The sequence below is a fragment of the Moschus berezovskii genome, chromosome 9 (genome assembly GCF_049115385.1).
Source record: "Moschus berezovskii isolate FMDL1 chromosome 9, NW_MosBer_1.0, whole genome shotgun sequence".
NCBI classification, from domain to species: Eukaryota; Metazoa; Chordata; class Mammalia; order Artiodactyla; family Moschidae; genus Moschus; species Moschus berezovskii.
In genome coordinates, this window is record NC_142468.1 from 22,024,686 (window position 1) to 22,051,472 (window position 26,787).

At 47.3% G+C, this 26,787-nt stretch overlaps 1 protein-coding gene and 1 pseudogene across 5 annotated transcripts in view; one reads left to right on the forward strand and one right to left on the reverse strand.

Moving 5' to 3' along the window:
- The window catches only part of SUSD6 (sushi domain containing 6), a 98,016-nt gene that overhangs the window by 26,385 nt on the left and 44,844 nt on the right, over positions 1–26,787 (reverse strand). For all 5 annotated transcript variants that reach the window (XM_055437123.2, XM_055437124.2, XM_088839503.1 and 2 more), the window contains exon 2: positions 25,131–25,335. In XM_055437123.2, coding sequence (XP_055293098.1) covers positions 25,131–25,251 — 121 coding nt within the window. In that variant the 5' untranslated portion in view covers positions 25,252–25,335. The remainder of the gene's footprint in view (positions 1–25,130; positions 25,336–26,787) is intronic.
- On the forward strand, positions 9,925–10,348 carry LOC148776408 (large ribosomal subunit protein eL21 pseudogene; annotated as a pseudogene).

Below are 26,787 nucleotides of genomic sequence, written 5' to 3' on the forward strand. Positions count from 1 at the left end.
AACCACCTCATGAGGTATCCAATTTGGACTCCTTTGCCCCTCACACCCCAGCCCCAAAGGCCCGAATACGAATGAGGAATGTGTCCAAGGATCACTGGCATTCAGCAACACACACACACCTGCACTTCACAAAGAAGCTAGGACTGCAGCCAGGGCGCAGAGGTTTGCACGACACCAAGGGAAGCCAAGCAGGTTGGCACACGCCACAGGCCTGTTACTCATCCTGGGTTTCCAATTCTCTCTGCCTTGTTGATGGAAAAGGCTTGTTACATGTGCAACTGGCGATCCTGAGTCTTTGCAGGTGCTTCTCGCAGTGGAATAATGTGAGCAGAACAACAGCCTCTCCCTCCCCACCCCACCTCCAGCTGCTGGGAGTAACCAGGCCTACAGGGAAGAGAATCCAAGTGCTTCACAGACTCCACACGAGTGGGTGGCAATCCTCTGGGGCTAGTCTATTTGTACTTGCAGCCCACGTGCAAAACCAAATGAAACCATACATTCCAAGATGGCAGAGAAGTTGCAGAACAACTGATTCTGAACTGTGGGCCTGCTGCTTTCTCTCACACAATCCTCTCAATTTTCCCAGCCAGCTTCACCTCTGAAAGACAGAGATAATAAAGAGCAAAGAGAGCTGTGTGTGTCACAGAAATCCCTTGCATTCCTAATACACTAACAATGAGAAAACAGAAAGATTAAGGAAACAATTCCATTCACCACTGCAACGAAAAACAAAAGACCTATATATAGAAAACTATAAAACACTGGTGAAAGAAATCAAAGAGGACACAAACAGATGGAGAAATATACCGTGTTCATGTATTGGAAGAATCAATATAGTGAAAATGAGTATACTACCCAAAGCAATCTACAGATTCAATGCAATCCCTATTAAGCTACCAACGGTACTTTTCAGAGAACTAGAAGAAATAATTTCACAATTTGTATGGAAATACAAAAAACCTAGAATAGCCAAAGCAATCTTGAGAAAGAAGAATGGAACTGGAGGAATCAACCTGCCTGACTTCAGGCTCTACTATAAAGACACAGTCATCAAGACAGTATGGTACTGGCACAAAGACAGAAATATAGATCAATGGAACAAAATAGAAAGCCCAGAGATAAATCCATGCACCTATGGACACCTTACCTTGACAAAGAAGGCAAGAATATACCATGGAGAAAAGACAATCTCTTTAACAAGTGGTGCTGGGAAAACTGGTCAACCACTTGTAAAAGAATGAAACTAGAACACTTTCTAACACCATACACAAAAATAAACTCAAAATGGATTAAAGATCTAAACATAAGACCAGAAACTATAAAACTCCTAGAGGAAAACATAGGCAAAACACTCTGACATAAACCACAGCAGGATCCTCTATGGCCCACCTCCCACAATATTGGAAATAAAAGCAAAAATTAACAAATGGGACCTAATAAATTTAAAATCTTCTGCACAACAAAGGAAACTATAAGCAAGATAAAAGGACAGCCTTCAGAATGGCAGAAAATAATAGCAAATAAAGAAACTGACAAAGAATTAATCTCAAAAACATACAAGCAACTCCTGCAGCTCAATTCCAGAAAAGTAAACGACCCAATCAAAAGGTGGGCCAAAGAACTAAACAGACATTTCTCCAAAGAAAACCTACAGATGGCTAACAAACATATGAAAAGATGCTCAACATCACTCATTATCAAAGAAATGCAAATCAAAACCACAATGAGGTACCACTTCACACCAGTCAGAATGGCTGTTATCCAAAAGTCTACAAGCAATAAATGCTGGAGAGGGCGTGGAGAAAGGGAACCCTCTTACACTGTTGGTGGGAATGCAAACTAGTACAGCCACCATGGAGAACAGTGTGGAGATTCCTTAAAAAACTGGAAAAAGAACTGCCATACGACCCAGCAATACCACTGCTGGGCATACACACCAAGGAAACCAGAATTGAAAGAGACACATGTACCCCATTGTTCATCGCAACACTATTTACAATAGCCAGGACATGGAAGCAACCTAGATGTCCATCTGCAGACAAATGGATAAGAAAGCTGTGGTACATATATACAATGGAATACTACTCAGCCATTAAAAAGAATACATTTGAATCAGTTCTAATGAAGTGGATGAAACTGGAGCCTATTATACAGAGTGAAGTAAGCCAGAAAGAAAAACACCAATACAGTATATTAACGCATATATATGGAATTTAGAAAGATGGTAATGATAACTCTGTATGCGAGACAGCAAAAGAGACACAGATGTATAGAAGTCTTTTGGACTCTGTGGGAAAGGGCGAGCGCAGGATGATATGGGAGAATGGCATTGAAACATGTATATTATCATATGTGAAACGAACCGCCAGTCCAGGTTCGATGCATGAGATACGGTGCTCAAGGCTGGTGTACTGGGATGACCCAGAGGGATGATATGGGGAGGGTTGTGGGAGGGGGGTTCAGAATGGGGAACACATGTACACCCGGGGCAGATTCATGTCAATGTATGGTAAAACCAATACAATAATGTAAAGTAAAAAAATAAATTAAAAAATAAATAAATACAATAAAATGAAGTATTAAAAAACAAACAAACAAAAAAAGAGAGCTGTGTGTGTGTGTTAAGTTGCTTCAGTCGTGTCTGACTCTTTGCGACCCTATGAACTACAGCCTGCTAGGCTCCTCTGTCCATGGGATTCTCCAGGCAAGAACACTGGAATGGGTTGCCATGCCCTCCTCCAGGGATCTTACCAACCCAGGGATCAAACCCACGTCTCTTAGGTCTCCTGCATTCTTTACCACTAGCGCCACTTGGGAAGCCCAAAGACGGGTGGGCCTTCTGCAAATGTGGGCTGGCCCATTAAAGTCAAATCTTATTTTGAGGACTACTCTGTTACTCAACTGTTTAAAAACAAAGAGGTGATTACTCAGAATGGTTTTAGCATTTATCTACCAGCAATCTGAACAGAGTGTCTGGGGCCTTAGTTTTCACACACAAAAGGAAAAAAGCACTGGTCTTTAAAAGCAGCAACATGAGGTCAAAGCTGAAGTCTCGAGGCTTCAGACTAAGCCCTCGTCCCTCTCCTGCACCAGGGCCCATACCCCCAGTGGCAGCCGAGCCTCTGCTGGCCTATACCCTGCCCTGGTGACAGGCTGGGATGATCCCCAAAGAGAAGCCACTCACTTCCCAGGGTTCCAAACCTGATTTCTGCCCTGGACATGCTCTGGGTCCATGCCATGGAGCTTGGAGTGGGTCAGCTGGGAGGCACAGGCCCCGCCCAGGCCCAGCGGCTGGTATGGAAACTGTCACTAAGTTTCTGACTTAGGCAAACTGGGCAGTACTTCCCTTGGCAATCATTTACTCTTCCCTCTTTCTATTGGAACTTAATAGATCTTGTGATGATGTGTTTGTCCCCACTGACGCAATCTCCCTCAACAATAATTTATTTTCTCAATTTTCATTTTCTATAAACAGCAGCTACTAACAGTCTATTAAGAAGAATACTTTCTGACAGATCCTCTTTGGTATTATTTATAGTCCAAAGCTACCCAAATTCCTTATTTACAATTGTGAAGGGGTTGAGGGCACAGTACTCAGCACGGCAGGGATTCTGCACACTGCACCCTGACTCCTGATTAGGCACAAGGTGACCCATGTTGTCTGGATCTAAGCAATCACCCCTGGTCAATCCCAACCTAAAACGAGCAGCATGGAACCCACCGCACCTCGTGCCTGGCTCCACTGGGCCCACCTGGGCACAGCACCTCCACAGGGGCCCTGGTCAAAGCTTAGCTCGAACTAGCACCTAACACCTGCTCCTACCCAGCCAGCACTAACCTTGTGGCCTGAGTTGCTGTGCCCTGCCAGGGGGAGCTGCAGGGGGCCACAGGCCACAGGCACTGTGCGACCACGCTCACCCAAGACAGAAACCATGTACCAGGCCATCCCTTTCTCCAAGGACCCAAGTATGACTTCCTCCCAAGAGCTGTGGACGGAGCTGGGGCTCTCCTCCCGCCCTCCTGAAGGCATATTCTAGCTTACTCTGGGGTCAGCTAATATCCCCCAAAGCCACATTTTTCCTAATGCTGCTGCTCTCTTCTCAGAATCTAAGAAAGGCTGCCCATTTCTTTCTGTAAGTCTAAATGGTTCCTCTGGATGTGCCAGGCTCTCCACAATTTGGTCTGTCCTGTTTCTCCGACGTCAGGTCCCGCTAGGCTACCCCCACCACTGGACTTACTCATCCACGTTTGTGGCCTCAGAGCAGCCTGCTGGCTCTTCTCAGCTCCTTCTTCCCCTCTCAACATCCTTTCTTACCCTCCATCAGCTTAAACCCCTCCCACAGTGCAAGGCCTGGTCTCAGAGCTCTCTTCTATAGGAATCTCCTTTCTCTGAAATGAAGTGCCCATGACTTCACAATTGAGCCCACAGTTACTACCGTTTTGCTCACCGCTGCTATGCGTGAGTTGGTCTGGCCTCTCCAGGGTACTGTGAGAATCCATGTTCACCAGCCTGGGCACACTGAAGGCACTGGACAAAAACGTGATAGAGTCCGTGCCCAGAAGGGCTGATACCTCTTACAACATGGACTGTTTAAATGCTTAAAAAGACCCCAGTTTCTTGCATCTCAGGGAGTCTCTCCCCCGCAACACCCCACTCCTGGACCCAGTCCTGGCAAATCCTGACACTTATGCCTGCAGACAGCCAGCATTCCAGCTTGCATCAAAGCATCAAACAAAAGATTTCACAACACCCCCATCCCACTTCAGGCTCCAAAGCTCTTCAAGGGCACCCTGTTTAAACAAGAGGTGCAGTATATTTTTGGGAAATGATGAAGCAACTTCCCATAAGAGAAAAGAAAAAAATTCCCCAAGTGCAAAAAGGCTTCTTTAAAAAACAAATATAACAGCCTGCCTTGCCAAGGGCAGAGAGAAAGAATTTGACATCCAGGCTCTTCATCCTTGGCAAAGAAGCCTGCTGTGCAGGAGCAGGAGAGACAAGCCACGGGGGGAAGAAGGAGGCAAATCCTCACGGCCAGACATAGAGCGCAGCAGTTCTCAGAGTTGGCAGCCCTACCTAATGCCTCATTTCATTCTGCCAAGGTGCCATGGATGCTCCCCATCTCCTCCTCCTCTTGGACTCCTTCAACAGCAGATGTGACCCTGTCAAGCTGGGTGCTAATGCAGTATTTCACATCCACCAGGGATACTTCCACTTAAAAGCAACTGCACAGGGAATTCTCTGGCGGTCCAGTGGTTAGGACTGGGTGCTTTCACTGACAGGGCTCAGGTTTGATCCCCAGTCAGGGAACTACGATCCCACAAGCTGAACCACACGAAACAACTATGGTAACTCCTCTGGAGGAGTTGCTTAGTCACTAAGCCGTGTCTGAGTCCTTGCAATCCCATGGATTACAGCCTGCTGGGCTCCTCTGTCCCTGGAATTTTCCTAGCAAGAATACTGGAATGGGTTGCCATTTCCTTTGGAGGATGGTAAAATCCTTTTGCAATAACCACATTCTTCTTTTTTTTTTTAATGGGGCGGTTGGTATGTTTTGTATTTTATACATTAGATTTGATTATAAGGATTATTTTCTCACATATTCCAAAGTGCATTTCAGGGGAGGGAGCACGAGCAAACTGGGTTAGGAGGAGAAAATTCATATCATTTTGCTTGATCTGCAAGGCTTACCTAACTACTCCTCATCTTTCATCTTTATAACAATCCGCTAATCAAATAGTACAGCAACATTAGCTGCTGCTAATTCGCTTCAGTCGTGTCCAACTCTGTGCAACCCCATGGACTGCAGCCTACAAGGCTCCTCTGTCCATGGGATTTTCCAGGCAAGAGTACTGGAGTGGGTTGCCATGGCCTTCTCCGAGCAACATTAGCAATACTCTTCAAATAAGAAGAAAGAAAAGCATCACCTGCAAAGGAAACCACTCAGGCCCATGTCCATATAAAGGCCTAATGTTTTCATACCCAGTAACCAGCATCTGTGTGTTCAGACTTCACTTTGGCATAAGCCCCTTCCTGAACTTGAGAATTCATGCCTACATGGCCTGTTTGCATGAACCAGGAGGCAGCGTGCAACAGATCAACCCTAGCTTTGACCTTATCAGCAACACGAGCAAAGAATAACTCGTCCCCTTCTGCTTCTTACTTTCCCAATCTACCTAGTGACCATTCTCAAGAACCAATGAAAGGGCCATAAACAAGCTGTCAAAGAAAGTCAAGTCTTTCAGACACAATAATGACATGAAGAAGGTTCCTGCAAGCTCAGAGTCTCTGACTTGCAGCCCCTTCTTAGGTCCCCACCCCATCCTTCTTCAGCAAGCACAGAGACCTGCAGGCATTCATGTGGGAGTCCCCTTTCTCTAGAACCATGTGGATTCCTGCTACAAAGCTCTTTCAGAAAAGAAGTTAATCTACTTAATCTGCATCTCTAACAGATTTCCAGAGTTTGTGAAATTTTCTTTTTTGAAGCTGCTGAAGGGGAAGCAGGAGTCTGGGTGTGGCTAAATGGGAAACACAACACCATCCAGAATTCCTTCCCTGAGCAGCGCCTTTCTGCTGGCAGCATTATCGCATACATACAACTCATGCCTCACTTTCAAAATATGCTAGTCAATTTGAAATAAATGTCAGTTTATTATTTTTTTCAAAACAAGCAATAACTGTGAGGGACTAGGTGCTTTTGTTCATCTGTTCAGTGCATTCCCTCCCTTGCAAGTAAGACATGCTGGAAGACAATTTATTAGGATGTCTACATCAGCTCCTTAACCACAACAAAGAAATGCCCTTCGCTTGCGGTTACTAAAGAACCGGGGTGCAAAGTGACAGGAGTCAACGCAGTAAACAATTTATGGGGAAGGAACTTGCGGGAAGGGAAGGAGATGGAGCAGCTGTTCCCCAGAAAAGCCACAAGTGAAACAAAGACTAAAGAGAGGTCAACTCCAAGTCTTCATTTTAGTTAGAAAGGCTGAGTTAGTGGGGATAAAAGATGAAAGGGATCATCTTCTTAGAATTTGTATTTGAGTTTTGTGGGGCCTGCCTGAGAGTCAAACGAGCTCTCCCCTGACACATGGGGAACATACAAACACCTCTAGAACATAACCAAGGGGTAAATAATATAATTTATGATGTTGCTTTACTGAAAAGGTCGGTAGTCAAAGCAGCATCTGAGGTGGAGGGAACAGCATCAGCGAGGCAATGGGGGCACATTTGGTGTGTCATGGGAATAAGTGCCTGGTGGCGTTTCCCGGATGGAGCATAGGCTAGGGAAGTAGCTGGAGAGATTGCACAGGTGAGGGTACAGACCTTAATAGCAGCCTCACAGCAAGCTTTGAGTTTGTTTTTGTTTTAAGGGGAGAAGAATCATGCTAAGTCTGAGATTTCTGAGTTATGCTGCCTGCAGGGTAGAAGACAGATTTGAGGGGAGGGAGGTAAGGAATATACTGGAAACAGAGAAACTTAGTCTAGTGAAAGGTGAAGCCTTGGATGTTAGCAGTACTTTTTCTTTTTCCCTTAAAGGGGGCTACCATTTATGCCCCCAACTGTAATTAACCTGGTAGCTGCCTGCCTGCCCACTGCTCCCACCCCCCCGCCCAGTCAGCCAGCCCAGACAGAACCAGGAAGAAGAGATCTTCCTGGTTCCTTCTCGAAAAGGAACTCAAATGTTCAGTGGAAAATGGGGGGTTTAGAGAGGGGAGGCACTTCCAGAATCCCTGTCACTGGTGAGTTCTGGTCCTTGGACAGCAAGTTGTGATGAACTAATGAACACAAGGATCCAAAATCACAGTGCACCAGCATCTCAAGGAGACATGGCAATAACCTGCAGAATGTTAGGACCCTCTCTTGAACAAAGGATCTGGGAAAGGTGACTAAATCCCTGCATATCCTTCCATCCACACTGCTCTCCTCACCCCAAAAGGCTCCAAAAAAAAATCTGCTATAAAAAAAGGCATGGAAAATATTCTACTAAGGCTCTACAAATGTTCTGAGAAGGTATAAAATTAAGTGGCTGAAGGGCCTAGGAAACAGCAGACAGCATCCACAAAAGAACACTAGTAAACTTCTAGAAGAAAGACTTTCGTGGTGGTCCAGTGGTGAATCCACCTGCCAAAGAAGCAGACGCCAGTTTAATCCCTGGGGTCCCAGAAGATTTCACATGCTGCGGGGCAACTAAGCCCGTGTGCCACAACTACCGAGGCCACACCCTAGAGCCCCTGCTCTACAGCAAGAGAAGTCACTGCAATGAGAAGCCCGTGTACTGCAACTGGAAAGGAGCCCCTGCCTGCTGCAACTGGAGAGGGCCTGCGCACAGCAAGGAAGACGGAGGGCAGCCATAAAGTGAGAAAGAAATTAAAAAAAAAAAAAAAAAAACTTCTACAAGAAAATATGAGCCCATCTTTTACGAAATTTGAAGAGGATTTCTTAGAAAGTCAAAGAAAGCACATTTCAGAAAGAAAAAAAGTATGAATAAAGGAGCAGTGGTTCTCAACCCTTTGTTCTCAAGTCCCCCTTATACTATCAAAAATTACTAAGAATCCTCAAAGTTGTCTCTGTTACATCTATCAACACACCACTGTTGAAAATAAAACTAATTTTTATTACTAATTTATAAATTCATTTAAAAATAATAAAATTACAGTGATTGTATCAACACATACCATGTAGTCTCTGAAACTCCACTGCTGCTGCTGCTGCTGCTGCTAAGTCACTTCAGTCGTGTCCGACTCTGTGTGACCCCATAGACGGAAGCCCACCAGGATCCCCCATCCCTGGGATTCTCCAGGCAAGAACACTGGAGTGGGTTGCCATTTCCTTCTCCAGAAACTCCACTACACACCTGTTAAAGAATGAGTGCAAAAACGGCAAACAGTATCTTAGTAGTAACACGAAAACTGTTTTAACCTTGTCAATCGCCTGAAAAGACCCCAATGACCCTTCAGAACCACTGCCATAGATAAAGTTAAAATAATCTGCAAACTAGAAGATAGTCAAAGAAATACAAAACTCTAGAGATTCCATTTTATATCCATCAGATTGGCAACAATTATCATCTAACAATACTAGCTGTTGCAAAGTATACGGTCCTGTGCTTAGTCATTCAGTTGTGTCCGACTCTTTGCAACCCCATGGACTGTAGCCTGCCAGATTCCTCTGTCCATGGGATTCTCCAGACAAGAATACTGAAATGGGTTGCCATGCCCTCCTCCAGGGGCTCTTGCCAACCCAGGGACTGAACCCAAGTCTCCCACATTGCGGGCAGATTCTTTATTGTCTGAGCCACCAGGGCAGAACTATGAATTTTCATATGCATCACTAGTGGTGAAAACACAAACAACTACTTTGGAAAGCTATTGGTAATACACAGAAAGCTGAACACTTCTAACAATCCAGCAACTCTATCGCTATGTCAGAGAAACCTTATATACATGTCAAGGACACATGTACAAGGATGTTCCTTGCAGTATTGTTTTTAACAATGAAAAACTTGTCCATTAATGAGAGAATGGTTACAAATATTCTGGTATATTAACAGTATACTAGAATTCCAACTAAAAATGGAATGCTATACCGTAGGTAAAACAAATTTATCAACATGGCTAAATCTCAAAAACAATGTTAAGTGAAAAAAGGAAGCTATAGAAGATTACACACACACTTTAAAACACAAAACAATACTCTATATCACTTAGGAATGCGAGTAAGTATGTAAAACTTGTAATATACAAAATGCAAAAAAAAAAAAAAAAGAAATCTGACTTTCACAGATTGAGAGCCCTTTAAAAAACTACACGTTCTCCTTTTCGGCCAGAACCGCCATCTTCCAGTAATTCGCCAAAACGACGAACACAGAGGGAAAGAGGAGGGGCACCCGCTCCGTGTTCTCCAGGCCTTTTAGAAAATATGGAGCTGTTCCTTTGGCCACATACATGCAAATCTACAAGAAGGGTGATACTGTAGATATCAGGGGAATGGGTACTGTTCAAAAAGGAATGCCCCACAAATGTTACCATGGCAAAACTGGGAGAGTCTACAATGTCACCCAGCATGCTGTTGGCATCATTGTAAACAAACAAGTGAAGGGCAAGATTCTTGCCAAGAGAATTAATGTGCGTATTGAGCATATTAAGCCCTCTAAGAGCCAAGATAGCTTTCTGAAACGTGTGAAGGAAAATGATCAGAAAAGGAAGGAAGCCATAGAGAAAGGGACTTGGGTTCAGCTGAAGCGCCAGCCTGCTCCACCCAGAGAAGCACAGTTTGTGAGGACCAATGGAAAGGAACCCGAACTGTTGGAGCCCATTCCCTATGAATTCATGGCCTGATGGGTGTAAAAATAAAGACCTGGACTGTAAAAAAAATAAATAAATAAAAAACTACATGTAAATGCACATGTAAGTATGTAAAAATACAAGAGTCAAGGTTAGAAAGATACGTATCGATTTAGGATACTGGCTATATCTCTGCAGAAAAACATGTAAAGCAAATGAGGCAACTGAAACCTGGGGGGCAAGTATCCAGTATATTAGTCTCTGTATTTTTTTAGTATTTGAAAATTTTCATTGACTAAGAATGGGATAACAGATTTAAAGTGGCTATTAGTTGAAATATATCGCACATTTACTATAGGTATTTTACAACACCCCCGAACTAAGACATATCATTTTTTTTGGCCATGTGGGATCTTAGCTCCCCAACCAAGGATGGAACCCAGGCCCCCTGCAATGGAAAAGCACAGTCTTAACCACTGGACCATCAAGGAAATCCCAAGACATGTTAATTCCTAACAGGGCATTTAGTAACTTGGTAAGTTTTCTAATCTTCACAGCCACCCTAGGTCCCATCTGGTGCCAAAATACTGACAGAAAAATCATAAGATTTACCAAGACTGCCAACTCCTATGGAAGACACAGCGTTACCTTTTCCAGGGCTCTCAATGTAAATGACCCTGAATCCCAGATCAGCTTCCACCCACCCACTGACTGATCCCTGACTGCTTCTACCCCCAACATCCACCTGAAAGCTAAGCTACCACAGAGCATCTATAAAAATGCTTTTCTTAAGAGTCAGAGGCTCATGCAGTTAACTCCAAGCATGAACTGTTTAAACGTCCTCAGCCTCAATGCCCCCATCACTTACCTGCCTTCAAGAGAGCACCCCAACTGACCCAGTGGCTGTCAGAGTCACCTTAAACTTATATTAGTTAATACCATGCCTCCCTTTCCTCCTTAGTTATCCTAAACACTTAGTCCTCAGGAGTGGGGCTTCTATGGTATCAAAACCCAGATTCTTAACCCCTAATGCTTCCTGCAGCAGAGAGGGCATTTGCTTAGGGTACAGTGTTTCTCAAAGTGTGGCCACCCTCACCACCTGAAACAGTGTGTTAAATAGCTTCTGCCTCTGGAACAAATGAAACCTGCACCCTTGTTTTCTTCTGTTCAGGAAAGAAAACTGAAGGGAGGGGAGACTGTTTGATATTATTTTAAAAAAACTTTTAAAGAATGCAGATTGCTGGGCTGCACTCCAGACCAACTGAATGGTTCTTTGTGGGCACAGGGTGTGTGAACCTGATTTTAAAAGCACAGGAAAGCTGGGAAAGCATCACCCAGAGGGTGTTACTTTTCTCAGTCTGATGAAGGACTAAAACCTCATCACCATTTCTGTATCCCAGAATCTTAGGCGGCCAAATGCCAAACTCCCCTTTCCAGTGCTCCTTGGTTTAGATCCTGCCTTCCCACCAGGCCCAGCATTAAGTCTCAGCTCTCTGGAAGCCTTCCTAGATGATGTCAGGCTTAATTCTCTTCCTTCTAATAGCACTCAGTACCTGAACCGCTCAAGGGAATAAAGATGCATTCTATCTTATCTTTCCCCCCAATTAGATTGTGAGGACTTCAGCTTCTGGCAGAAGGCCCAGTGCACACAATAGTTTAACACTTAAGTGGTTGATATGCTAAAGACAATGACATTGGAAAGTCAGTGTTAAAAACACACACACACACACACACACACACAATGTAGTACAAAAAGTATTTCACTTGCAATGGGAGGACCTGGGTTCACAATCAGCTTTATCCTTTACATTGTGAGGACACCAGTATGACATGATACTCAAGAATGCGCTTTACCTTTGTCAACCAAGAGCAGCAAGCAACCATTACTTCTCTGATCTTGGGAGGTGGTTCACATTATTTATTTCTCTTTAGAGCCATGAAAGGAAAAACTGAAATAGGCATCACTATCATACACATACACTAGAGAAAGCCTTAGAGACAATTCCCAAGGCCTGTGGTTAGTCACAAGCTCTGCTGGAGCCTCACGGGCTTAGGCCTCTGTGCTTCCACCAGGGCAGGGAAGCAGGGGCAGGGAAACGCTCAGTCACTGGGCCGTGCCAGGCACACCGCAAAGGGCTGCAAATGCTGAGTGATGAGAGGCTTGCACACACTACCTGGGGCAAGAGAGCGTCCTCACACCAAGAACAAAGCAGAGATTTACAGGAGCAAGGTGAGAGAGCCAGCGGCCCCCAGGTGGGTGTGAACTGAAGAACAGCAACAGTCGCGGCTTCTGGAAGTACTGTCAGAGCTGGTCATTAAAATCATCCTCAAACTGCTCTTCCAGTAAATGAAAAAGCAGAGCGCAGTATCCAGCTGCCTCAGATTAAAGCAGAGGAGTGGGGGGAAATGAGAAACAGAGTCAGGATTTCCAATTACTGCTAGCATGAGAGTGTTCAGAAGGGAGGAAATTAATGGAATCATCAAAAGGCTGGTGATTTCACTTAAAATGAGTTAAATCAGCCTCAATCTTCCCCTGTTTCTAGGGAGACCTCAGGCTAGTCACTGCCTGAGCTGCCTGAAAGCCACCCAGGCAGGATCAGAGCGGCTAAGTGACAGTCAGCCAAGGCTGGGAAATCTTTGGTTTGCCCCTTCAGACAGAGGCTGGGGAGACGGGCCAGACGATGGTTCTGAGGCAGGACATGCTAATTTTCTCCAGGCCAGGAGTCCTTCAGCTTGACAATACAGAGGGCAGGAAATAAAGACTGCAAACGGGGTCCAACTCAATCTGAAGAGCGGCAACCTCCCCTAGGATGGTGAAAACATTCTGTAACTGACAGCTACCCCAAAGTGGGCAGAAGAGAGAAGGAAACAGGGAAAAGACTGGGGAGTCTGGATGTGCTCCTCACAGAGATGGCTAGGGCAGGACCCCTGGGAACTCCCCAGGCACACCCCAACCCCTCCACGCACGGTGCACAAACACTGACGGCCAGCTGTGCCAGAACACAGAGTGGGCAACACGAGCAGAGGGGGGAGGAGGGCAGAGGAGGGCAGAGGAGGGCAGTGAACTCAAAGCTAAGAAGGGAGAAATCAAAGGAGAGGAGGCGCATGCATACATCTCTTTCCATGCACCAGCTAACACTTCCACAGGCCTCCCAGGAGCACTGTGCCGGGCAGTGGGGAAGGGAGGCCGACATCTCCGAGCACCTGGAAATGAGAACTCAGACATCCTGGGAAACACTGCTGGCAATGAGTGTGATGATCTGGGGTACCGGGACCAGCACCTGACAATGATGCTAAGTCACCCCTCTGTGGACAGTTTTATGGAACAGCGTTAACTGTAGAGGCCAGAGACTCTAAAAAGTAAAGTTACTCTAATTTCCGAACTTCTCTGGTTTCACTTTCAGACAGTCAGTCCCTCAATGGGATTCTGGTTCAATATCAACAGAGGTTTTCATACAAATTAAAGAATTAAAAAAAAAAAAAACAAGTTAACGAGCAAGCGGAAGCTCCTGACCCTGCTGAGGAAGCCATCAGAGAAGGCATTAAAGAATGCCAGGTAGGATTTCCCTGGTGGTACAGTGGGTAAGAATCCACCTGCCAAAGCAGGGAACATAGGCTCAATCCCTGGTCCGGGAAGATCCACATGCAGCAGAGCAACTAAATCCACGCGCTGCAACTACTGAAGCCCACGTGCCTAGAGCTGGTGCTCTGCAACCAGAGAAGCCACCACAGTGAGAAGCCCACACACTGCAACTAGAGAGTAGCCTTAGCTCCGTGCAGACAGAGAAAGCCCACACGTAAGCAACGAAGACCCAGTGCAACCAAAAAAGAAAAAAGAATGCTGGGTATCCAAGCTCAAAGGACCCTGGAGAGCTCTTGCCCCTGAGCAAAGTGAGGGGCCTTCAGTTACTGCTCGTGAGAGGTGGTGCACAGGCTGATGCCTGAGACCCCAGCTCAGCACCCTGCTCTCTGTACCATGGACCTCAAGCTGTGGAAAGACTTAAAACACAAACTTCCAGAGCTCACCACTGCCTAAGAGGGCAGAATAGGAAGTGGAGGGAGGAGATGCCCAAAGTGATGCCACTGGGGCTCCCCAGGCCTGGCCCCTCCCTCTGTTGGATGGCTGGAAAGGACCAGAACTGAACTGGTGAAGGTAAGAGATCAGCCAGCAACTTCCTTACATCATTTAACCTCTTCTCAGTTTTCAAGTTAGGCTGGTCCACCTGCAGCATCCTATTTCTGACCTTCCTCTATCCCCAGCAGTTTGTGACCTCTCCAACCCTCTGTTCACATCTTATCAAATTTGCTCTGGAAAGGTCAAGTGGGTTTTTTTAGCCCAAGTGCAAACTGGTGGTTCTCACAGTGTGGTCCCCAGACCACCAGGAGCAGCCCATAAGAACTTAGTAGAAACAGACTCTCAGGCCTCACCCCAGACCTAACGAATCAGAAACTCTGGAGGGGAGGCCTAGCAATCCAGGCCCTCCAGAGGATTTGAACACACACTCAAATTGGAGACCCAGTGGTGCTTATAATCTACAAAGGTCAACTGGCTGCTTCTCTCACAAGCAGGTGACTCTTGGCTGGCACAGTTGAATGACTTGAACTTCAAGCGAGGAGCCCACGGAGCTGCCCCTGGAGGAAGGAGGAGCTTTCCAACTCTGCCTGTCTTCCCCCGCTTCTAGGTTCAAGACCTTGTACAAGAAAGTACACAAACTGCCCTTGAAGCTGTGACCAGAGGCTGGAAAGCACGAGCTTGGGAAGAAATATCTGGATGGTCCTGGAGGGCCTTACCTAGCAATGACAACAAAACAAAACCTCCCTTCGCCAGCTCTACGCTGCTGAGACCAGACGTCAGTGGGTCAAAGAGCCCAAGCCTCTTCCTGACTAGAGGGCTGTCATGACTCTGATCTGCCCAGATGTCATCCTGCCTAGTGGAGACTGCAGTATTTGTTCTGCAAGAAAACTGCCCTGGGCCAGACACTCAGGGAGGTACCTGATCCTACCTCCCTGGGGCCTTGCCATGGGACCTGCAGAAGACAACAGGCACCAGCCGTGGGTGCCCTGACACATCCTGAGACACGTCAGGGTGGCAAGTGGGTTTCCACGGGGGTGTGCCGGCGGGGAGGGGCTGGCACTATTGTGCAGAATCTGGCACCTCAGGTACCGCCTACCACAGCCTAAAGAGAACTCTGTGTCCAGGGCTAGCTGGTGCCAGGGTTAGCCTTCTGCTTCCCTAGCTGACGCCAGGCCCTCACTCCCAACAGGACTGTGGGGCTTTCCAAGAAGAACATGGGTCTTTCCAAGAGGAAGATTTTTAGGCTTCTCAAAATCCTGACTATAGCCACCTTGTCTGACATGACCATGTCAATGGAAATTAAAAAAAAAAATTTTTAAAGGATCCCTCCATTTGTTCTCTCACGTTCTTTATTCCCAGGAGTGAGGCAGTCTCACACTTGGGAGATCCAAGCTTTAGACTCCACAGATTTGGGCTTTAGATTCCAGATTTGGGGCTCTGTTGGAAACTTCAGTTTGATCTATACAAAGTGGGCTATTTAAAAGCCAGCCTTCTGCCCAGGGATGGATGAAGGATTAACCAGTTAGTGTTAACCAAGTGCTTCGAGCAATTCAGAGAAGAGATGCTCTCTAAAGGCAAAAAAAAAAAAGCATTACAATAATCCTTTCCACTGGAATAGACTTTTATGGTTTACCCAGAACTTTTACATGTACTAACTCACCTAATCCTATCATTTACAATCTTAATTATTCCTGCAGGGCCAAGGCTTGCTGTTACCAGTAACAGAATTTCTGAACAAGAGGGACCGCAAAGCTTCTCAAGTGCCTGACAAGGAGGTGCTGAGAGCAACAGGTAGAGAACGAGTTCCTCTGCTAAAGGTCTCTCGAAAGAAATTTGAGACACTGGGACGTCCCTGGTGATCCTGGGGTTAAGACTCTGCTCCTCCGCTGCAGATGGCAGGGGTTCGATCCCTGGTCAAGGAGCTGCATGCTGGGCAGCTGAGCCAGAAACACATCTCTACTAGAAGGCGCAACGGTTCCCTGTGCCTGCACACATCAAAGCATGGGAGAGTCCTCACCCCAGCAGCTCCAGACACTGGCCCGGCCCCCGCTGACTGGTCCTGGTTGCACCTGCATGCCCATGGCCAGCTGCTCCTCCCCTCTGCTCCCTTCCCTTCTCAAGCATGAGGAACCTTACCCATGGAATTCCTGACGTGGGACCCCGTGCAGCGCACCAGACTGGCTGAAATAAGTCATTCTTGTCAGGCTGGCTGGCTGGGCAGATGCAGAGGATGAGGGGCCGGCCTGGAGGGGCGGCCTCATTCAGCCAGTCCCTTCCAGTCCCCACAGGCAAAGAGTCCATTCTCCAAAGAGTATCTTCTCCATGGACTTGTACCACAAGCAACACCCTCTTCCAGTCCTCATTTCCCTGCTTAGACTCATTCAACCCTTAATCCATTAACTAACTGGTGTTTGTTTTTTCTCTAACCTTTTGACCTTTAACACCAAGCTTATTCCTCCTCCCTCTCCCTCCTTCACTGCTCTGACAACTCAGCTAGGAAGAGCACCTACCTGCCTCCGCCAGCAGCACCTTACCACTCTGGGTGCTTCCCCCAAACTGTGCTTTTGGTGATGTTCAGCCCAACCTCTGAACTCTAAGGCTAAGGCTATGCTTCTTTTCTTTTCTGAAACCCTGGCTTCCAAACATACTCCACCAAAATAGAAGAGACCACTCACTCAACCAGTATGGCAAAGCAGCACACCAGTTTAGAAGACAGAGTATACCGGACTTCCAAAGTTTCAACAGAAGTGACGCTGCAAGTTCCAAAGGAAGGAACAGCCCAGGTGAGCCTGGCAGACACGAAACTCTCTCTCTCCCTCTCCTCCCTCCAGACTGGCCCCAACCGGCTGGCTGAGGTATCACATAACAACAGTGATGATGGTCACACCATAATCCCACAAGGTATGTACATCATTTCACAGGCAGAAAGACCGAGGGACACTGAGAAACTTCTTGAAAATTATATAACACGTAAGTGGCAGAACTAGGATTCCAACCAGCCCACCTGGCCCAAGAGACTGCATTCTTAACCTGACTATGCCATTCTGTCTCCCCTATTTGCCTCAGGTCTTGGGGTAGACACCTCTTCCTCAGAGAGGCCTTTTGCAACCATTCGCACCTGAGCCCAGAGCCCTGCCTGTGGGTATTCCAGGGGCAGCAATAGCGATCACGGGGAGTATCTTACAGAATTGGAGCCGGCACCGTCACAACCCTCGGCAGGAGCTCAACAAGAAACAGTGGACATATCAGAGTCTAAACCACCCCGTCTGCATTCCTCCTGGTGTAGAGTCCTGTTCCTGGCTGCAGCCACCCGCCTCTCACGGGCTGACTGTGAGGACCAACTACATATGACAACTTCCAACAAGAGCCAGTCCAGTACCCAGTTCCTGAAAGCCCTCCATGGCATTACCTATCTTCAGCTGCCCAACCCCACCCCCAGCCCGCCTTATATCATCAACACATATTTGCGAAATGAGTTGATGTCGCTTATGAAAACACGAAGCCCAATCTGTTCCACGGCAATCCTGGGTGTTAGGGTCTGGAACAAGCCCACAGGCTTTGTGGATCGTGATCTACAGACAAAGGGTTCAGGCTCCCCAAAGCAGGAATTCCCCAGAAGCTTTAATGAGCTGTCCAGTCCCTTCAATAATCAAAGACGGCCAAGACTCTCAGAATCCTGTTCACAGGGAAAACTCTCTGATATCCTCCCAAGAGAAAGGGCTGAGACCAAAAGCTCCTGTTTATTCCATTCAGCAAATACACATGTAGCCTAACTCTCCTTCCCTCAGACCTTATTCATTCCAGTGGTAAGGGGATGGGTGCTGTCTCAGAGGAGCTGACTCTGAACTGAATCTTAAAAGGATGAAGTGAAGGGAGAAGGGGAGGGAAGGGAGACTGCGGGCTTCCAGCTACAGGAAATCTAGCCACTGAAAGAACAGTGTAAAGACAGGCTTGAAGGTTCTAGTGGTCAGGGAAAGGGGAAAAAGGAGTCCCCTCAGCCTTGACTTTAAGGACAGAGGTAGAGTGAGCTGTGGGCGGGGAAGGGAAGCCAAACCCATCCAGCTGCCATCTCCCTCTCCAATGTCAGGATAAGTTTAGAGCCAGCACGGTTCACACATGCATTATTCCACAGGACTTCACTCCCTACATGTAATGAAAGCCTACCTTTCCTCCCTCCTCATCACCCAAGGGAACCCTCACTGGGTTCAAAGACTCTCACTCAGGCTGAAATTTAACACACTGGGTGATGAACTCGTCTGGGCAGCCTGCCCAGCCCCACTCCCTTCCTCTCAGAAGACACCCCCCCGCCACTACATTCACCCTCTAAAGCATGAAGACACTTCCACATCCTTCTCCACTCCCAAGAAGGATGGGCACAGAGTCTTACGGGGAACCACTGATTAGGCTGCTGCTGCTCACAGGGCCAGGGACTTGTCCTGCCTATCCTCACACACAGGACGGACCATGACCCTGCAGAGTCCTACCGGGAGTGACCCCTCCCACCCCCACCTCCCCGGGACGATCCCTGGCCTGGTTATAACAAAGTACAAAGGGTACTGTCTCTGCCTTCAAGGAGCTTATGTGCAAACTTTTATAAAGCCAAGAAGAAAGAACATGAACTAAGATCAAGTTCCACTGCATGATGGGGACAAATCAGAAGTCCACATGATCCACTGATGTCACCAGCTAACTTCACAGGCCATTAGTCAGCAATTTGGAGCAAGCATGCATCGTCATCAGGAGCCTGAGTGTGGCTGCATTGGGTCCTCTGCAAAATGGCCTCCAAAGTAATGAGACCAACTGGGAAGCAGAAATATCCAAGGCTCCTCTTCTTTTGGCCCCGCATCTCGAAGTGTCAAGATAGGTGCTCGGCAAATATTGACAGGCACCTTGTCTGGTGCATGACAATCCCAACGACACTCTCCTGAGCCTCCCCACTGCCAGAGTCAACAAGGTTGAGCTGTCCGAACTCATGCCAGTGATAATAAATGCACAGGTCCCACCTTCTCCCAGGGAGACCTCTATCTACTGAATGGGAAGAACTGACAGTCAGGACATTTGTATTATATAAAGTGTCACTCGCTGGCTACTCAGAGGAACAAAGGCCAGACCAGAATCATTTCATAATCTTAAAGGAGTTCTTGGTGACAACTTCCTGAAACATATTTCCCCTCCTTGGCTTAAACAGCTAAAATACTTTTTGTGAATCTGAAAAGAAAAAACGCTGTGCAAAAAATAAACCTTGAAGAGAATCTGTTTATCTTCTCTGCACTACTTCCCAGAATTCTGAATGATTAAACAGCTGTACTTTTAAAAGATTTGGCCTCTGGCAAAGCTAACAAGTTAAAGCAGTTAAAACAGGGGGAAAACCTCGTCTCTAGGGAAACAAGTGAACCTGGGTAGGAAAAGGCTCTTACAAACAGAAATGCTATCAAACACAGCTAAGGAGAGGAGGAGGAGGCAAAAGCACGACCGAAATGGAGAGACGAGAAGAGAGTTCTTCATTTTTAATTCCATCTTGTATTCTCCTAGATGTGTTCAGAAATTCTGTAGAATGTAACCCTTCATTCACATCACTGTGCTGATGAAATACCTCTTGAAAAGAGCAGATCCTTGGGGGACTTTCCTGGTGGTCCAGTGGCTGAGAATCCACCTTGCAATGCAAGGGACATGGGTTTGATCCCTGGTCAGGGAACCAAGATTCCCACATGCTGTGGGGCAACTAAAGTCCATGAGCTGCAACTGAACCTGAGTGCCACAACCAGAGAGCCCCTGCACTCTACAGAGCCTGTGCGCTGCACCGAGAGAAACTAGAAGCGCCACAACTAGAGAAAGCCCACGCACCACAGTGGCGACCCAGCACAGTGCAAAACATAAAAGAACAGACCTCCGGCATTCTCAATTTTATTAAGGTTTCAAAAAACCTCTGGACATTCCTAACAACCAGCAGCTTTGAGGGAATCCCAGCTCTGAGATGCCAACAAGACAGTCTCACTGAAGGGAAGGACTGACTGTGAGATGACCGAGCTGACCCTCAGCCCCAGCACTGCAAAGGGCCACTGCTGCTCTTCTCTGCTTGGCTTCATGTGTGAGACGCCAACATGTGGCATTTGAGAATCAGGGGCATGTTAACTCGGAAGAACTCACCTGTATGTGTCTAAATATACTCAGGATGCTGCACGGAATTGGATCCGAAAGAATCCAAGAGACACGGGAGAAACAAGGAGCACCTCCCAACGGAGCTAATCGACTACGGTGTCAAAAGTGCAGACTGGTATCTTCTGGTGCTGGTCTGGTCCTCACACCTGGCAATTACTTCTCTGTATGCCAACCAATATTCTTAAGTGCTTCACATGTACTGCTATCTTATGTAACCCTCACAACAACTGTATGAAGTAAGATTATCTACCATCTTCCCTATTCTAGCGAAACACCGACAATGAGGTCAGCAAGATTACCCAAGGTAATACAGGCAGTGAGGCACAGAGGCAGTATTCATCCTCTTCTTGGAGAGTTCAAACTGTAGGTTGGTTTAGGTGAGGTGGGTAAACAGGGCAGCAGCAGGCATCCCTCTCAGTCACACCGCACCATGGAAGAGTTGTCGCTAAACACTGCTGTTCCTCTAGGCCCCAAAGCTGAACACAAGGCAGCCAAGGTCACTCCTGATCTCGCCACAGTCCAGGCAGCTGGCTACACCAGTATCAGCTACCTGGAATGGGAGGACTGCTCACACCCTTGTAGGTGCTGCTGGGGTGACTAGGAAGAAAGGAATCTCCCAGTCAGTGAGAGGTGGTGAAAGAATTCATCTACAAACCTACCTAGAACAATTAAAGACTCTAAGCACTCACCTAGTTGTCGTGCTTTTTTTATTAGCACCCTGTGACCCTCTTTTACAGAAAGAGGTGGATAAGGATAACCTGTAAGTTTGTAATTAAGGACCAGGGTAGTGGGGCACCTTTGTTTGGTAGGTGGAATTTGTGTTTAATGAGGCTTTAACCCAGAGGAGGGGCCACTGAGGTGTTCAGTCTGGTAGACTTCTGGCTTGTTCTGTTCGAAAGTTACAGTGCAAAGCTCATACCACGCACTGGCGGTGTTCTAATCATGGCACAGCAAGCAGAGGGCAATTTCTCAATGTCTCTTCATGACGCCAGGGTTCAGCCAGCTCTATAATGACCCACGCAGCCTCCTACCACAATCCCCAAGTCTTTTTATAGTCACAGGTAATTACACCATGGAGAGATTACATCACGTCCTCAGCATGGTTGGCAGCTGACAGGAAGATGCTCTGCGGATGTTTTGGGAACTGCATTTAGCAAACAATTTGCTGTGGTCCCTATTGTTCCTTTCCAAAAATAGAACCGCCTTGGCAAACCCTGTGCCTGAACTGGGACCCAAACAACGAAGGGTCACCGCAGAGAAGAACAGAAACCACCACAGAGGTAGGGTAACCCAGAGACAACTCCCGCATCTCTCATCCAGGAAAGAGAACAGACGGTGTCTCTCTTCCTCTGTCAAAATCACCCTCCCAAGGATGCTGATCTGAGTGCTCCAACAGAGAGCAGTACAAGAAGCAGGTCTCAGAGAAGCTGGCCACTCAGCAGAGGTAGTGTGGTTCTCAGCAAGAGCATGGCAACAGAGTCAGACAGACCGGGTACAAATCCCAGCCAGCTTCCCCACCTACAGCTGTCTGCCTCTGTGCGAGTTACCTAAACTCCCTCGGCCTCGGTTTCTCATTTGTAAGATCATTACAGGACCACTTAGATCTCGGGCATTCTGAGAACTTTTATGTGATAACACAGAGCCTTGACACACAAATGATGCTCCATACACATCAATTCCTACCTGTCCTCTCTTCCCAGCTCAGTGTATGTTACCTCGGACTCCAAGTCCCTTCAGAGACTGTGAGGTGAGCCAGGGCCACCTGCCAACATCTCTCTGCCAGAGTGATGCTAAGGGCCAAAGCCACACCATCCCCCTGAGAGCAAAGCTCTCAACATTTTCCATCTTCAGTGAACACTAAGCACCCAGTTTTCTCACTCTGCCTTCCTTGCCTTAGGTGCTTGTGTGATTTTGAACACAGCCATTAAGTGTCATGGCAACATCTTAAAGGGGAAAAAAAATCAAAAACAAATAAAATAATAAGTTTTTTCAATAACATTGCTCAGAACAGGGAGAGAACGGAAATTAAAAGCTTTTTATATGAGTCAGCAAGGCAGCTGGCTTGGGACCATCCAACTATGCAAACATGGAAGGCGAAAGGGATTCCGGACGTAATCAGTCCTTCCTTAACTGGTTAGCTTTGACACTTCCTCCCAACCCCTTATCCTCAATCCAAGAAGTGACTCTACATCTCCAGTTCTGTTTTGCTTTTTAGATATTTATTTACTTTATTTGGCTGCTCGAGGTCTTAGTTGTGGCATGTGGGATCCAGTTCCCTGACCAGGGGTCAAACCCAGGCCCCCTGCATTGGGAGCATGGCCATCAGACCACCTGGGAAGTCTCTCCAGTTTTGTTTTTTAAAGACAGAAGAGGACGTCATCCACATGAAGTCTCCCGCCCAGAGTGACTCAACAGTTCACATACCAAATCTGCTGTTGTTATTATTTAAAATTACACAGGGCACTTTATATGTCAAGCACCTTCCAATCATCTTTATGAGTCTACACAACACCCACCTAACATCCTCAAGTGTTGTATTTCTGTTTTATAGGTGACACCAAGAGGTCAAGTGATTTACCTGAGGTCATACATAGAGCAAGTTTCTTAAAGGCACAAGCAAAGAGACCTGGGAGAGGCTGCTACACAGCTGGGATCCTAATTCCTCTCCAGTCCAAGAAAGGCAAGTTGGGTAGCATGAGCACAGGCCTTATTTTTAGACCTGGTCTTCCCCTGCAGACTGTGCCCAGGTATGAAGAGTAAGACATGCTTCCTTTTGCCACTCTGAAAAGGGGACCTTCAATAACTCTCTCCATCTCTGCTAAAGATATGACCAAGGGGCAAGCTGAACCCAATCCTCTGTAACCCTGTCTCCATTATAACTCCAAATCGATGGCTGCAGATAAGAGAAACCAGGACAGAAAACTGAACGAGGGACATGACATACGACACTTTACCTAGAGCTTTACCCGAGAACTCTCAAGTGCCTCTTCATGATGCTTTTCTTCTAAACCTGAGCAATTACGACCAATACTAGGCATGCATGTGGTATTTACAACCAGAGACTATGCAGACAGATCACCTCCAGAGGATGCCTGCTGACCTCTGTCCAGTGAGATTCTTGCAGTCATGTTTGTGCCAGGACACATGAACACATCTATTAGAGGTCCCTGGGTAACAAGCATCTCATTTATAATGCCTCTGGAATGGGTGTTTAAAAGCAGCCATAGAAACAGTTAAGAAATGCAGGAAGAGACCTTTCCTGACCTGAATGCCTTTCCTTGACTTCAGATTATCTGAGTCTTGGTTTCTTGGCAAGCTTGCCTGGCACACCACTTGTGGCAGGCTCGGCCATACAGGTGTGCTCTGGGTTTCAGGCCAAGCTGCGCGCACCTCCTTCCACCAGAAACCACCCCAGAGAGGAAAACATATCACAACCTGGTGCACTAGAACGAAGCAATGGTGAAACCCCTTCCCCTGTCGGCACCCTGCTCGGCGCCAGTACACAGGTTTTATGGGGAATAAAAAGACTGGGCAGAGGGGATGGGGTGGCAGGGGAGGAAGGATTCTTTGTAGATGGGGGAGGGAAAGAAAACAACAGAGCCAATTTTCCCATCCTGGTCTGAGCCCACACTAGAGACATATTTTTCCATACTGGAGAATAATAATCCCTTTATCCAGGCAGTCTGGGACCATCAGTCCCTGATAATTGATTTCAGACCCTGAGTGGAAAGCTGGGAAGGTGCGGGTAGCAGGAAAATGGGGTGGGGAATGGGAGGGTGGGGGGAAGCCCATAAAAGAAAGTGGGGGGTACAAGGGATGGCCCGATGAAGCTAAAGAGGCCGAAGGCAGAAGCTCTGCCCTCACACGGCCATGTAACACGCCAGGACGCCTCCCCAGCAGAGCCGGGGAAGAGGACAGCGTGCTGATGTACCAGGCACTGGGCAGGGCTCTGGTCCCAGGGCTGCCAGGAGCATGACCCTGGGCCAGTGCACAGCCTCTGAGGTCCGTCCTAGCTCTGCCCAGTCCCTTCTTTCTTCTTACTCTGACAGCCACTCCATTCATACACATTCTCAGTGAGCATCGCTTGTTCTGGGCTGGGGGTAAGGTGGCAAACCTCCTCCATAAAGGGCCAAATATCTTAAAGTGTAAATATTTTAGGCTTTGGGGACTACATGGTCTATGTCACTATTATCCAACTCTGCCATTATAGCACAGGTGAGGGGCCTGAGGCTTATAGAAGCAGAGACTCGCTCTGGGTCACAGAACTAGCGAGCAGAAGGACTGGGCCCTGAAAGCAGGCCGAGGATTCCCAAGTGCGCATCCTCACCTGCCCATCACACTCTGAATCCTACACCTCAGTCCCACACGTGACCACGGCTAGGGGAGGGGGATGGTCAAGGCACCCCTGGCAGGCTCCTACACCCCCCACTTCCGGCTGGCTCCCTAGGTCCCTCGGAGCTCCCCCACCCTGCCAGGACTGGCAGCAGCAGCACCGAAGCTGCCACCCTGCTCGCCCATTCACTGCTCCACAAGCAGAGAATCCCCTCTCCCAGCCTTTAGGAAAACAATGGTGCCGAGTCGTTTCCTTGGCACACACAGGCAGCAGGCAGGGGCTTACCTGAGGCAAGTCCGTCTCCAAGGAGGGTGCTAAGAATCACCAGGGGAAGGAATACTCCATGTCCCGCAGAGGCCACGGCAAACACTGAGGTGCTCTTTGGTGCTATCCTGCCATGGCACATCTTTTATCCGTCCAAGTGATTTTTAAAAGGAAAAATGTAAAAGCCAGAAGGAAGAACTCTGAAGTCGGCCTCGGGTAGATTCACCTATTAAAAAGAAAAAAAACAAGGACATAAGTGAAAGCTTTAGCCACAAGTTAGTTATAATAGGCCTTCCTTTATGATAAGGAAGCCACGGTCACGTACAAACTTGAAAGAATTCTAGCAACTGAATCCCTACTGCCAGGAGAAGAGACAAGCATGTAAGTGGCTTTTCAACTCCTCCCTGGGGAAATGCCAAGGCCCATAGTAAGCTGCCACAGGCGTGGTTACCACCTGGGAGCCAGATCCTTGTGACGGGACAAGGAGACCAGAGCCAGCTCACCTGGGGATCCGTCAAGCTGGGCAAAGCTTTCAGAAACTGCCCTGCTGCCTGCCTACCTTTGGGGCTCCAGCAGAGAGGAGGAAAGAGATGGTTGTTCACGTGGAGAGTGTTGCACCAGAGTTTGCCTCCGCCTTTGCCAGAGGACTCACAGCAAGTTCAACTAACCGGGAAAAAAAGAAAAAAAAAAACAAAACAAAGAACACGTGTCTAAGAGGGAGAAATGCACCGCTCAGAGAAGGAAGGACACGCACGGCTGGCGCCAAGAGCCTCTGGCTCGGTCTGCTCAACCACCAGAGGCTGGAGGAGCCCCTGGGGACCTGGCTCCCACCACAAATCTCAAAAATGAACTAATTAATCAAGGCTCACCCAACACACCTACGACCCCAGAGGCCGCATCTGTTGGCTTTATGTGACAAACACCGAGGGGAGAATGAGGCCTAACTGTTGACTAGCCCGGCCACCCACTCTGGCTCAAAGACTTAATTAAGAACAGGAACCAGGATCTTTAAAAAAGAAAAAAAAAAAAAAAAAATCAGGGATCAAGACTTCTAAGGGTTGTTTCCCGCTTGCTTTCAGGAAAGCAGAAGGGTTGATCATACATTTTGATATAAGTCTACTATATTTTACTTAACTCATTTGATATCATTTATCCTAGTTTATAAAAGATATTCCAAATGTAAGGTTACACTTCCTCCTTAAACGCCATACACACCTCTTTCTCCAGTAAGGCTTTATGTAAACAGATACACGAGCCTGCCATCTACAATCCTAATAAAGATGTCCCTGAGGGATCTCACCCAGCCCTGACTGTAATCCACGTATGAAGCCTTTGGCTCATGCCTACACAGCCCTTCTAAAGAGAGGCACTGCAGACAGCAATATGACCTGTCTTAGTCTAAAGGAAAAGCAGCTATGAGGGTCTTCAGTGAGCATGACCAAGGGGCACAAGAAGAGAGCTAGCCACTGGGTCTTCATTCACCACCCCTAAATGGTTGGGACTGTAGAGCCCTCTGTCCCCAGCTTTTACCCAGACTCCAACTTGGGCCTTCAAAGCTGTAGAACAGGGATGGTTCGTGGAGAGGTCTAGGGATGGAGTCTCCTAGTGACCCAAAAGGGTACACCAAACCATGTGTGTGTAAATGTGGAAAAACAGTTATGTAGCTAAGAATGCCAGA